This window comes from Quercus lobata, chromosome 2, assembly GCF_001633185.2.
Source record: "Quercus lobata isolate SW786 chromosome 2, ValleyOak3.0 Primary Assembly, whole genome shotgun sequence".
Classification (NCBI taxonomy): Eukaryota; Viridiplantae; Streptophyta; class Magnoliopsida; order Fagales; family Fagaceae; genus Quercus; species Quercus lobata.
Window position 1 is genome coordinate 16,314,846 of NC_044905.1, and position 11,477 is coordinate 16,326,322.

The window sequence follows — 11,477 nt, forward strand, 5'->3', positions numbered from 1 at the left end:
ATGAGCAAGTCATTATATTTGGCTTGCTCATGCACAAGTCACATAAATTTCACTGAGCAACTATTCTCATTACCATGGAATAAATTAATTGAAGATTCGTAGCAGAATTTAATGAGTTGTTGCAACTTGCAACTGTACATATTGTGTTTACCATGGTACCTGAAGGCTTTTCTTAAAAATGATTTCGATAAATCTGACTAAGACAATGCATCAATAAAACAGGATTCTACATCTAACAGAAAAGCCTCCCTAGACCTTTGATATAAATACATTCTATACATAATTGTCCCCAAAGTTAGTTTCTGAGTAGTGGAATAGGTGTTCACCAAATCATTAAAGTAGCACAAATAGTGGTCAATCACACTTGTATTTGTGGAGTAATCGCCTGCTGATTGATATAGCCCCAGAAGTGATTCCTATCATAGCCAGAAGCAACACTGCAACAATAAATGAAAATTTTGCAATCAGGATAGGAATTAGAATGAAGATATTAATGAATATTATTGCAATCGATTGACATCAACTACCCCCACCCCCTAAAACAAATTCTAATAACCACTGGCCAGAGAATAAACAAACTGATTTCTCTATCACATGATATTGCTCTGAATGTCTCTCTAAACTTGCAATAAAGCCCCATGCAACATCTCATAAGCTGATCATTTTGTAAAAAAAGTCAATCAGTGGCAAATGAGGGAAACTTGGCTATTTATCTAGATTTAATAAAAATGAGCAAGGTTGTGCGCTACTAGATGACACCAGCATTTTGGTGTTTTGTATGTTATTAGTACTTTTGCATCATCTATTGTGTGCTATATAGTCCTTCCTTTTCATTATTTAACAAAATACTTGGCAAAAACAAATTAGGGCTGTTGCATCATCTTCATACTATAAAACACACCCATGTAAAAAGCACTGACTGGTTTTAATGCAGCAATGAAATAGATGTTAGTGTGCATTTTTTATGCAAAAGGCATTGAGCAAAGATGATGCAAGTATCAAAATGAACATACCAGCAACAGCACCATAGAATAGAATAGCCAGGCGATATCTGACAAGCCACGGTAGAGTAACTTCAAGAGAACAGTGCCTTTGATATTCTCCTGCTTTGATGGCAGCAACAGGGTCTACACTTCCTGCTTGCAGTTCCAATAATGGAACCTTAACACCAGTCACAGGAAACCCATTGATATCCCTGACTTCAATTTTCAAGGTCACTGGAGTTGCATCCCAGTCTATCTCAATTGCACCAAAATTTGGTTGACCTAAAAATATCCCATGACTTAGAGATTAAACAATTGAAGAGCTAACCGTATTTCCTCAGCAAATGCAAATTCATATGCTAGGAAAGTGCAGATAACACACACAATTGCATACCGTATGTGCATGAGCTGTCTCTGCAGTTTCTGTCCATGACTCTCATTGTAGTAGGTGTCAACCGTGCCACAAACTTTAATATGAGATGTAATGGTGGTGGGACTGCCTTCTCTACTGCCTTTGTAAGACCACTTGACGTTATATCATATAGTGGATATCCAGTAGCACAGTCATAACGAGCAATTTCTCCAAAATGAACATCACCACTTATGAAGAAGACTCCATCTCTCTACACAAGAAGAAAGAATTTGTAAAGTGGAAGATTTTTCTTTTTTTGCTAGGTAAAGTGTCTAAGGGGATTTGAACCCCCCCATTCTAGGCCTCCACCCCATACTAGTGGGGGGTGCGTTTGCCATTTGGCCCAAAGACCATTGGCAAGTAGAAGATTATTATATCAATGTCATTAAGCATCCTCCACCCTCAGACCAGATAGGAAGGGAGAAAAGAAAAGGCATGTAAAGATTTGAATTATAAAAAAATAAAAAAAAAAACCCTGGCAAACACACCTGCTGTTTTTTTCAAGAACATGAAAACTGAATGTAGTACAGAGAATGGATGAGCATAGAGTAAAAATTATCACCTTGCTATCTGCAATCAATTTGAAAAGGCGGTCTCTCTCCTTAGGGAAACGTCCCCAACACTCAAAAAAAAATAAAGGGCCAGTTGCTCCCGAATGATTTGAAATAACCTGAGTTATATAGAAACAATAATGCTAAGTTACAGAAAAACAGAACTTGTTAACAGAAATGTGGCTGAAAAATCCAAATAGTAGACTGATTTTTCCAGGAAGAGCATTGTAAAAATAGTATCAGCAGGCACCATTTACTCAGGGTCATTACATCATTGCTACATCAAATAAATTAAAAATGCAATAGAATTTTACACCAAACATGGTGTCAAAGGGGGTGAAGCATATAACAAAAGAGCAAGGTTCATTAACATACTCATTACTTGTACAAAACTGGAAGGAAAAAATTAAGAAGAAAAATGCACAAAACCATTTCACCATTTTAAGCAAGAAATGGAGTCATGACAAGGTGAAGCAGAAAGTAATAATAGCTTATTAATCTTCAGGGAATAGAGTGCTAGACGAAACTATCACCATGGTGCATTACACTTTAAAACCTTCCTTTGAGTGATCACTTATTGCACAATTGAATAAGATCTTGCTGAATTACAACAACAACAACAAAACCTTAATCCTATAAAGCTTTTGGCATCGACTATAGATTCTCAACAGACTAATTGGGGGCGACCACGTGCATTTTTCTCTTTCATTCTATCCTATCCAAAATCATACTCTCTATTGCCTTCTTAATTAAGGTGTCTTTTTTTACTTCCAATTTCAGTAGTGTTATTTAGGTCTTCCTTTATCTCTTTTCATTCCCTTGACTTGTATCAAATCACTTTCTTTATCGGTCAATTAATTGCTCTCATATGCACATGACCAAATCATTTCAAGTGACTCTCCCTTATCTTTTCATTAAAAGGAGCCACTCCTATCTTTAAATGAAAATTTCCATTATGTATCTTACCTCTCCTTGTATTTCCACTAATCTATCTTAACATTCTCATTTTAGCCATGCTCTTTTTATGAAGATGTAGCTTCTTAATAGCCCAACATTTAGTACCATATAACATGTCTGGTCTTATAGCATATTCTAGTCTTGTAAAACTTTCTCTTTGATTTAATAGGTATTCTACAATCACATGATACTCTTGATGCACTTTTCTACTTCATTCACTTCGCTCTTATTCTATGATTTAAATATTCTCCGATTATGAATTATTAGTTCAAGATATCAAAAGCACTCATTCTTTGGTATCTCATAACCATCAAGTTTTACAACCCCATCTTTAATTCCCCTTTACACAACTTGGACTCGATGTACTTTGTTTTAGACCTACTTAACCTAAAGCCTTTATATTCTAATGCAAGTTTCTAGTTTTCCAGCTTGGTATTGACTCTAGTTTCATCCACTAAAACCATATCATCTGCAAACAGCATACACTAAGGTACTTTGTCTTGAATTTTTCTAATAAGTTCATCCATTATTAATGCAAAGAGATATGGTCTTAATTTTGATCCTTGATGCAAATCTATTGTGATAGGAAATCAATTTTGAGGTATCCACTTGTTATCACATTAGCTAAAGCTACGTCATGCATATCCTTAATCACCCTAACATACTTTAGAGGAAAACCTTTATTTTTTAATATCCATGACATAATCTCTTTAGGTATTCTATCATGTGCTTTCTCTAGGTCAATAAAAATCATATGAAGATGCTAAAACTATATTTCTCCTTTAGACGTCTAACTAAAAAAGTTGCTTCCATGGTAGATCACCCTAGCATAAAACCAAATTTATTATCTGATATTGTTGTTTCTTGTCTTAACCTATGCTCAATCAACTCTCTCCCAAAGTTTCATAATATGACCCATAAGCTTAATCCACAATAATTTGTATTAATGTACTTTTCCTTTCTCACAAGGCATTTTGTTAACACAAATATGTTTGAAAATGTTTTTCAACCATCCTACACCCACGTCACCCAAGCACTTCCAAACTTCAATAAGGACTTCATGAGGTCGCATGGCTTTCCCATATTCAACCTCCTCAATGCGTATTTTACCTCAATCATTGTAATTCTTTGAATAAATGGTAAACCTAAAGTTTCCATTCTCAATTGGATTAGTTAGTTTGCTACAATTTCTTCTATGGCTTCCATTTAAAAGTTTCTCAAAATAACTCTTCCATCTTTCTTTAATCTTCTTGTCCTTCACTACCACTTGACACACTTCAAGTCTCTTGTTTTCATTTCCCTTGCCTTAGCAAGTTTATAAATATTATTTTCTCTATCCTTCATCCCCAACTTACTATATGCCTCATCAGAAGCCATAAATCTAGTCTCCTAGTTAGCCTTTTTTGCTTCATTGTTTGCCACATTTATACTTTTCATAAGCTGCATTATCTCTACATCTAGGTAGGCTTCTATATTTCTCTCATTAATCTAACTGCTACTTGAACCTTCTCATTCCACAACCAAGTCTCCTTAGTTGGTGCTATTCTGCATCAGTTAGATCCTCAAAATACTTCTTTATCCACTTTTTTTTTTTTAACTAGCCATTGCATTCTACATCTTATCAACATTTTCATCTAAGACCCACGTACCTTCTTTGATGAATCTATCTTTGCTCAAATCAATACCAAAAATTAAAATCATGGTTCCAGAAGCCAAGAGACTGCTGGACTTAAACTAAAATATCAATCCTGCCTTAGTGACCATCAAAAATTGGGGAGGAGGAAAAACGAAGTGGTCAGAATATATTTCATGCACACAATTTACCAATACTTCAGAGAGTGTGTGAGAACTGAGAACTAAGAAGAGAAAAAAGTGTCCAATGCAAGTGGATTAGGACCTAATTTTCCTTTTGACTTCTGGATTCAAAGGAATGAACGCAGAAAATTATCCCATAACTAACATAAATTTTTCATATTCTTATCGTTACACACATATTTTTAACCCATCTTAATAATTCCCAAACAAATCTAAACATTGAGAAAAAGAAAACACACATGTCATATGATTTAATAACAAACTACTAAGCATGCATCAATAAATATACAATATCTAACCATTCAAACACGTGTCCTCATGATAGATAGGAAATATATTACAGATCTACCTGAACAGAAGATCCAATTATGGTAATGGCTGATGCAGGACCATTCAGCTCTTTTTCTAACCATGCCCATTGAGACTTCCCTAAGAAAGTTCCATCGCTTAACAGAGGATCTCTGTGGTATCTTGTATCTAAAAGGATAACCTGACAAGTTATTAATGCAGAATGAGCACAAGATATATTGGAAAAAAATCAGTTAAGAAGCAAGCTGGTTGTTGGCTTATTGATGGATATGGTGAGTAAATAAAAGGCAAACAGAACTATGCAGATTGTTGCATTATATCAGAAAGTATAACAATTATATTATCTTACCTCATCCAGCAGAGACCATCCAAATTCTATGAAAAAGAAAGTAGCAAAGAAGTAATTGAAAGCATTCACTTTGATACCTTGATTTGTCTACTCACAGGACCAAATGTATACGATGCATAGACACCTTCCTGCTTGCGCCTGTAATACTAAAGCAATTGTAAGTTTTCTTAATAGCACCATTCCTTCAACCAATGTAATTAAATTGTCCATTCAAATCATTTATATAACTAATGCTTAGAATTTGATGTACTCTAATTTGATAAACGTTCATTAAGCAAAGAGGAGACAGCAAAAATTTTGGTGTGGACAACTGAAATTTAATGATAGATGAATACAAATATTCCTCACCTTGGACTATCCAGAGGTTCATCTAGAAAATCAAGGAGAAGCCCTTGGTTGGTGATTTTCTCACTAAATTCTTTTCCTGCATCATTCAATCCATAATCATGGTCATCCCATGTGCCAATTACCTACAGCACCCACATATTACGACTTAGACAGAATATTAGAATTATTAATTAGAATAACTAAAAGCACCAGTTCTGCAAGATTCATCCAGAAACTTGTGAGGATATAATCTCTTCAAAATTCACAGCAAGTATTATACTGAAAGAAGGTTTTGAGTGAAGCACCTTAGTGTTCTCCCTAAGACGAGAATAACCAGGATTAGTCTTAGCTTTCTTGTACTTGGCCTCCATTTCCTGTTTGGAGGAAGGAGTGAACCTTGGAATGTTCTTCCAGGGTCCGAGTGTTCTCTCCTTTCCAAATAGCTTAAAAGGATGCTTGATGTCTCCATAAATATTATCACCAAGCCAAATAAAAACTTGGGGATCAAAGTTGTTTATTGCGTTCCATATGCGCTGCATTCAAACACAGGTTGAATAATCACTGATTTGAAACATAAATTGTGTAACCATGTGCCATCTATGAAACTATATCCCTAAACCAAAAAGCATACATATTGGGTTAAGTTCAAGTTACACCTGCCTTGTTATACTTTCCATGCTGAAAATTAATAACCATTTCATCATAAAATGTTTAATTATCAATTATTTTTAACTTTAATATTATACACAAAACATGAGTTTATAGATCAAACAGTAAATAACTTCAATTAGAATTACACCAAGTCGAGTGTAACTTGATCCTTGCGTTTGATACATACATAATGGCACTTCCAGAGAAAGTTAACAATGTCAAAAATATTCCGACAAAAGTCTCGGAGGATGCTTATGAACTAAGTAGTATAACAATTAGAGTAGGCCTTTAGGTACCAAATGAATGAATTTATAGTTATAAGATACTATAAATTAGATTTAGCATATACAACACAGAATGATTGTATTACTAATAAAAGTACATGATTAAAAATAATCCAGTATGATGAAACAATATAATATTAGCCATAATGATTATAGGTTTGAGTGTGGATAGGAAAGTGGAAGGAGAATAAATAAAAAGAAAGAGAAAGAGAAAGAGAAGGAGAACCTGAGGGTCGGATTGGTCGGAGCATGACCCAAAAGCAATTCGAGAAACCAGGTGGTCTTCTTTGCTTTGAGAAGCGGTGGTTGCAACCACCGCCACCGCCACCGCCACCACTAAAACCAAACCCCACCAGCGCCACCAGCGCCCGCGGCCCATTTAATTTAATGTATGCTCTTATATTATATGGTAGTTATGTTTTGCCTAATGGTTTATGTTGTTGTTGTTGTCTCTGTTCTTAACTAAAACAAACGTATGTCTATATAGTTAATTTGTTTGAAAGACCAAATGTTGTCGTGTTTGGAAGGTCGATGGAACTGTCAGTGATCAAGAAAAACTGAGAAGGAATATTCTTTTTTTTTAATTTTCTTATTAATTATTATAAAGAAATGAGGAAAGAAAAAGAAAGCTCGAAAAGTTCAACACGAAAAGGAGGGTCGGGTAGAGAGAAAACACGAATCAAGTTGTTAGTATTTACGAAGAAGCTAACCGACCCAGCCTTCTGATTGGAGTTTTTGGACCCAGCTTTTGAGGCATATATTCTCTTTTTATTCTATTTTATTTGTGCTCGGCGGACCTGCATTTCAGCTGCTATCACTTTTATTTATTTATTTATTTTTGATAAGATAGTTTAGGGCGTAACAGCATTCGTAACAGTTCAACAAACTAATTTGTAGTATCAAAAAAAAAAAAAAAAAAAAAAAAAAAAAAACAAATTTGTGGTTAAAATTGTAGTTGAAAACTCATGCTCCAGTTTCAACAAATCACCAAAAATATCTAACATCCTTTTTTTTTTTTTTTGAGAAGCAACATTCAATTTTACATCACTACAACCAGCGAGACACTGTTCCCTGCTATTACTAATAAAGAGCCTAGTTGACTCATTCACCATTTTATAATAAAGAGCCTAGTTGTACTAAAGTTTTGTAAGTAGACTATTATTGTGATGCATAGGTCCCATGGACCCATATGGGGTCGCAACAAATTTTTCTTAGTAGAAGAGAGGCAAAGAGAAAAAGAAGGAGTGAAAAAAAAAAAAAAATGCAAAGAGAAAGGAACAATATAACATTTTGGACATGAGAAAAAAATATTTAAAACCTAAATATTTAAATTAAGTTGCATTAAGGTAGTGTCATGTCAATCACAATAAACAATCAAAGTTGTATGGCCCATTAAAAAAAAAAAAAAAAAACCAACAGCAATATCGTTTAAGATAGATAATTTGAGCATATGTGGAAGATGAGGAAGATTTTAAATCTTACCTAATCTTTTAGAACAGTGCGGCGATCCATCCTTTTAGGCAGAGACAATAATTTTGGGCAGTTCAAAATGTCAAGTTTTGGAAGTAAACTGAGATTTGGAGGCCACTGTGGCAATTTCGCCAAGTTCCCACAATGATAAATAGCTAAGAACTGTAAAGTATTAGCAGATGGTATAAGCCCTCGCGGTAGAGACACTAGTTTTGGCAAGAAACCGATTGTCAGTCTTCGAAGCCTCATTGGGTAGTCATCCCCTTCCATCAAAATAAGCTTTTCACAATCCCAAATTCCCAAAATTTCCAATGCAGTTAGATGTTTCATACCACGTGGCAAAGACGTCAAGCTTTCACAATATGTAAACTCCAATCTGTGAAGGGCAGTGAGGCGTTGGATCCCTTCAGGAAAATGCAATAGTCTGGGACATCCTATAAAGACCAAATTTCGAAGTGAACACATGTACTCAATTCCATTGGCAGGCAAATGCGTTTGTTTTGTGGTTATCCACAAATATCTGAGGCTGATCATCTTTCTTATATCTCTTGGTAATTCTTCAAGGTCTTCACAGCCAGCAAGCATCAAAGTTTCCAAGTTTTGCAGGTTGCAAATGGAGTTAGGCAATCTCTTGATTTTCTTATTCCCTCGTAAGTCAAGATATCTCAAATGCTTCAAAGTACTAATTAAGCTTGGTACAACCTCCAACCTTGAAAATTTTAGATCTAGCACCCGTAAGTACTTAAACCTTGAAATGCATGTTTCCATCAAGGATTCATTAATAGTAATAAAATCGTGTTCATCATATGTGCATTCTTTACATGAGAAAATAATAATCCGCAAGTTATCACTCAACTTGTGTAAAAAATCTCTCATTGCATCAACACCCAAATTATGGTCCAAAATTGACACGTGCCTAGCCTTTTCAAAATTGCTTGTGCTGTGAGTGTTTTCAATTAAGCAATAATCATTTTGTCCAACATATAATGAAAGATCATGTAACAAATCATGCATTTTAAATGTCAAAAAAACACCATGATCCTGAACTTCTTGAAAGAAAGATCTTGATAATAACTCTTTTATATACTGAAATCCAATATCTTCCAACTCTTGATTACTGTTGTTGGACTTTTGGAGAAGTCCATTTGCCATCCACGACTGAATTAAGTAGGAGCTATTATATCTAAAATCTTTTGGATACAATAAGCAATAAGCAAAACATTGTTTCAAGTACGATGGCAATTGATAATAACTCAATTTTAATGCGGGTAAAATGTCTTCTTCTTGTTGCTCTAGTTTCCATATCTCACTATCCCTTATAGAGATCCAATCACTTTCCTCTGTTTTAGAATAAAGTAAGCTCCCTAAAGTCCTTACAGCCAAAGGAACACCTTTGCACTTTTTCACAATTTGTTCTCCAATTTCTACTAGGTTTGGATATTGTTTCTCCTCTCCTCTATTGAAGGCCCATCTGAATAACAAGGACAAACAAACATCCTTTGAAATACCTTTGCCAAGGAAATCTCTTGATAAGCAAGGGACCCTAGCTTCTCAATGACATTTGCTGCAATGGAAGAGACCAACTCAGTCATGGTTTTTGAGGTTGGAGGAAGGGAGGACGAGGAGCTAAGAATGTTGGTTTTGAAGTGTGGTCGTGGTGTGAATGTGAGCAAATATTTTGGTTCAAAAGAAAACTTATCAACCGTTTGTGGGCCATGCGGATTGACAAATCTCTGTGCTTCAAATTTCAAAAATGTCACTCTCTGGTGATCGGCTTTCTAATGGACTTCAATTTGCATTTGACGTGCAAGTATGTGATTGAAAAGTCAAAATCAAAAGAGAAATTTTATGATCAGAATTAATTTCACGTCAATTTTTACTCGACTTTTTAGTATGTGTTTCGATGCGTCCCGTCTACTGCGTTTGCATTTTCTGCTTCTTCTTCTTCTTTTTTCTTTTTTTATTGATTCCACGTCAATTTTTACTTGAATATTTAGGGTCTGTTTGGATAGAACTTATTTTGCTGAAACTGAAAACTAAAAACTGAAAATACTGTAGCAAAATAATTTTTAAATGTGTGAATAGTACCGTGGGATCTATTTTTAATGAAAAAATTGTTAAAAAATTTCCTCTGTTTTAGAATAAAGTAAGCTTCCTAAAGTCCTTACAGCCAAAGGAACACCTTTGCACTTTTTCACAATTTGTTCTCCAATTTCTACTAGGTTTGGATATTGTTTCTCCTCTCCTCTATTGAAGGCCCATCTTAATAACAAGGACAAACAAACATCCTTTGAAATACCTTTTATGTGGTGGAAGGGCCCAGAAGCCATCATCGAGGCAACTTTTTGACTACGTGTAGTGACAAGAATTTTACTGCCTTGACCACCTTCTGTTAACAAATTCTTCATTGCAATCCATTTGTTACGGTCCTCATTCCAAACATCATCCAAAACGATAAAAAATCTATTTTTCTCTAAAATACTTTGTAAACTAGCTTGCACTTCATTCATACTCATACTTTCACTAATAACACCACCTGCAGACTTAAGGATTTCTTTTGCCAACTTCTTAACATTAAAGTCCACTGACACACATACCCATACTCTGGGATAAAACCTGATTTTTACCATTTTATCATTATACACTGACTGAGCAAGTGTAGTCTTGCCCATACCTCCGATTCCAACTATTGGAATCACAGAAACATTACCATCATCACCTGGTTGCATCAAAAGATCTATTATCTTTTGCTTGTCATAAGCCCTCCCAATAGCATCAGAATCACAAACAAATGAGTGGGTCTCCCTGTGCACAATATGCTTCTCATCGTGTCGCACCTTAAGATGAAATTGATCTCTATCCTTTGCTATCAAATCTAACCTCTCTCTGATCTTCTTGACTCTATGACCCATTTTAAAACCGAAGGCAAGCGGGTTAGAAAATGAAAAGAAACGGCATACCTTTCTACCAGTGCTTCCATATGTTTTCACAACTTGCCTCCGTAGATCTTCACATTCAAATTCATCCACCACATCTACAGCATCATGAAAGACAGCTTTGAGTCGCTCCAGCCAAACTCTGAGCTGGTGGTTTTCTGCTTGCTTCTCCTCAGCATCGAGCAGCACGGCTTGGATGGTGGACATGGTGTCCTCAAGCTTTTTCAGATCGCTTGCAGTGCCCCATGCCAAGGAAATCTCTTGATAAGCAAGGGACCCTAGCTTCTCAATGACATTTGCTGCAATGGAAGAGACCAACTCAGTCATGGTTTTTGAGATTGGAGGAAGGGAGGACGAGGAGCTAAGAATGTTGGTTTTGAAGTGTGGTAGTGGTGTGAATGTGAGCAAATATTTTGGTTCAAAAGAAAACTTA

General features: G+C 35.4%; 2 protein-coding genes across 3 annotated transcripts; both read right to left on the reverse strand.

Annotated features, from left to right (window-relative positions):
• Window positions 1-38: 38 nt before the first annotated feature.
• On the reverse strand, window positions 39-7,481 carry LOC115974739. The gene is made up of 9 exons (XM_031095241.1): window positions 6,865-7,481; window positions 6,009-6,236; window positions 5,725-5,846; window positions 5,454-5,514; window positions 5,068-5,208; window positions 1,958-2,065; window positions 1,378-1,606; window positions 1,014-1,265; window positions 39-437 (listed from the first exon to the last, which is right to left on the reverse strand). Exons 1-9 carry the CDS (start codon window positions 7,015-7,017, stop codon window positions 355-357), a joined length of 1,377 nt encoding a protein of 458 aa, XP_030951101.1. The 5' UTR covers window positions 7,018-7,481; the 3' UTR covers window positions 39-354.
• Window positions 7,482-7,655: 174 nt separating this feature from the next.
• LOC115974827 (putative disease resistance protein RGA1) lies at window positions 7,656-11,477 on the reverse strand. Of its 2 annotated transcripts, none has more exons than XM_031095356.1 (2): window positions 10,408-11,477; window positions 7,656-9,616 (listed from the first exon to the last, which is right to left on the reverse strand). In XM_031095356.1, the coding sequence occupies exons 1-2, from the start codon at window positions 11,369-11,371 to the stop codon at window positions 8,121-8,123; spliced, it is 2,460 nt and encodes an 819-aa protein (XP_030951216.1). In that variant the 5' UTR covers window positions 11,372-11,477; the 3' UTR covers window positions 7,656-8,120. The 2 variants fall into 2 exon arrangements, with proteins under 2 accessions (XP_030951216.1, XP_030951215.1); XM_031095355.1 differs by having other exon boundaries at window positions 7,656-9,446; window positions 10,238-11,477.